This window comes from Morus notabilis, unplaced genomic scaffold, assembly GCF_000414095.1.
Source record: "Morus notabilis unplaced genomic scaffold, ASM41409v2 C11401926, whole genome shotgun sequence".
NCBI classification, from domain to species: Eukaryota; Viridiplantae; Streptophyta; class Magnoliopsida; order Rosales; family Moraceae; genus Morus; species Morus notabilis.
In genome coordinates, this window is record NW_010386857.1 from 1 (window position 1) to 1,322 (window position 1,322).

The 1,322-nt window shown below is 40.5% G+C and overlaps 1 protein-coding gene across 1 annotated transcript; it reads left to right on the forward strand.

Moving 5' to 3' along the window:
- The first annotated feature begins 506 nt into the window (after positions 1-506).
- Positions 507-992, forward strand: LOC21383749. The gene has a single exon (XM_010114816.1). It carries the CDS (start codon positions 507-509, stop codon positions 990-992), a length of 486 nt encoding a protein of 161 aa, XP_010113118.1.
- The last annotated feature ends 330 nt before the right edge of the window (positions 993-1,322 follow it).

Sequence of the window (1,322 nt, forward strand, 5' to 3'; positions counted from 1 at the left end):
GCCCGTATAACTAAACGGGTTAAGCGTGTTAAACGGGCTGGCACGAATCTAACTCGTTTATTTTCGTGTTATTCGTGCCAGCTCGTTCACAATTCAATTAATAATCGTGCGGTCTAAACCCATTTATCTCGTGTCATTTTAATATTATTTTATCGTGTCGTGTCTGAAATTACCGGCCCCAGCAGAAACACAATATCGCCGGCCCTAGCGTCTCACTTGAAATTACTCATAAAACATTCCTTCAAGAGAGAAGTTTCTTCTTTTTTAAGTTTGGATTGGACCGCACGTCATGTCAATGTGGGCCTTTAGCCGAAGAAACACGAAACCCATCTCCAATGAACATGATCACGCGCAAAAATTGCCACGTGTCATATCCCACGCGGTCTCATTATTCTTATAACTAGCACCGAGTTACAATTTCCTAGAGCATTTTATTAGCGAAAAAAACTTCCTAGAGCATTTTGGACCACATCTCAAACATCGTCTAAAATTTGAAATTCTAAACAATGTCTACAACTTCTTCCTTGTTCTCCCTCCTGCCCCCACCACGCATTAATGATCCCGGCAATTCGACTAGCCGGAGAATGGGGTTCGGGCGTCAGCGTGCGAGGCGGCCTCAACGTGGCAATAAGGTTGCTTGTGCACTGCATAGGGATGCATCATTTGGTCATGGCCGTTATGATGGCAAGCTTGTGGATGAAGACATGATTGTGCTTAGAATGCGAATTCACGAAATGAAGATGATGGAGGAGAGTCATGCTGAGGTGGCCACTTATGATTGGATGGAGTGGGAGAAGAAGTATTATTGTGAAGACTACGAATCGGATATTTGTGAAGCTGTGGGGTTGTTGCAATCCCAGTTGATGAACACAAGGCCTAGCGTGGCATTGGCAATGCTGGGTCTGGTTTCGATAAGCGTGCCAATTTCTATGGGCGTGGTTTTGCTGCGTTTGTTAGATGTCGCTAAGGTTATCTTAGTTGGAGCTCATTGATCTTCGGATAATATACTATATATATGTAATGTGTGGATGTAAATATATAATCCCCTAATTGCTTGCGCACGTAACTAGTCTTGTTCTAGTTTTCATGTGCATCCATTTTGTTTCACTCAGGTAAATTTTTATATCACTGTGTATGTATATGATGCGATAATATTTACTCCTCCCATCCTATGGAAGAAAATATTTGTAATTTTAGTGTTCGTTTTTGAGTTTTGAATTTAAAATACCTTATTAAATGATTGGTGCTACCATGCTAGATAAATTTTAATGGTCATGAATGACAACTCAAAAAGGTAAAGTATTCCCAAAAAAAAAAAAAAA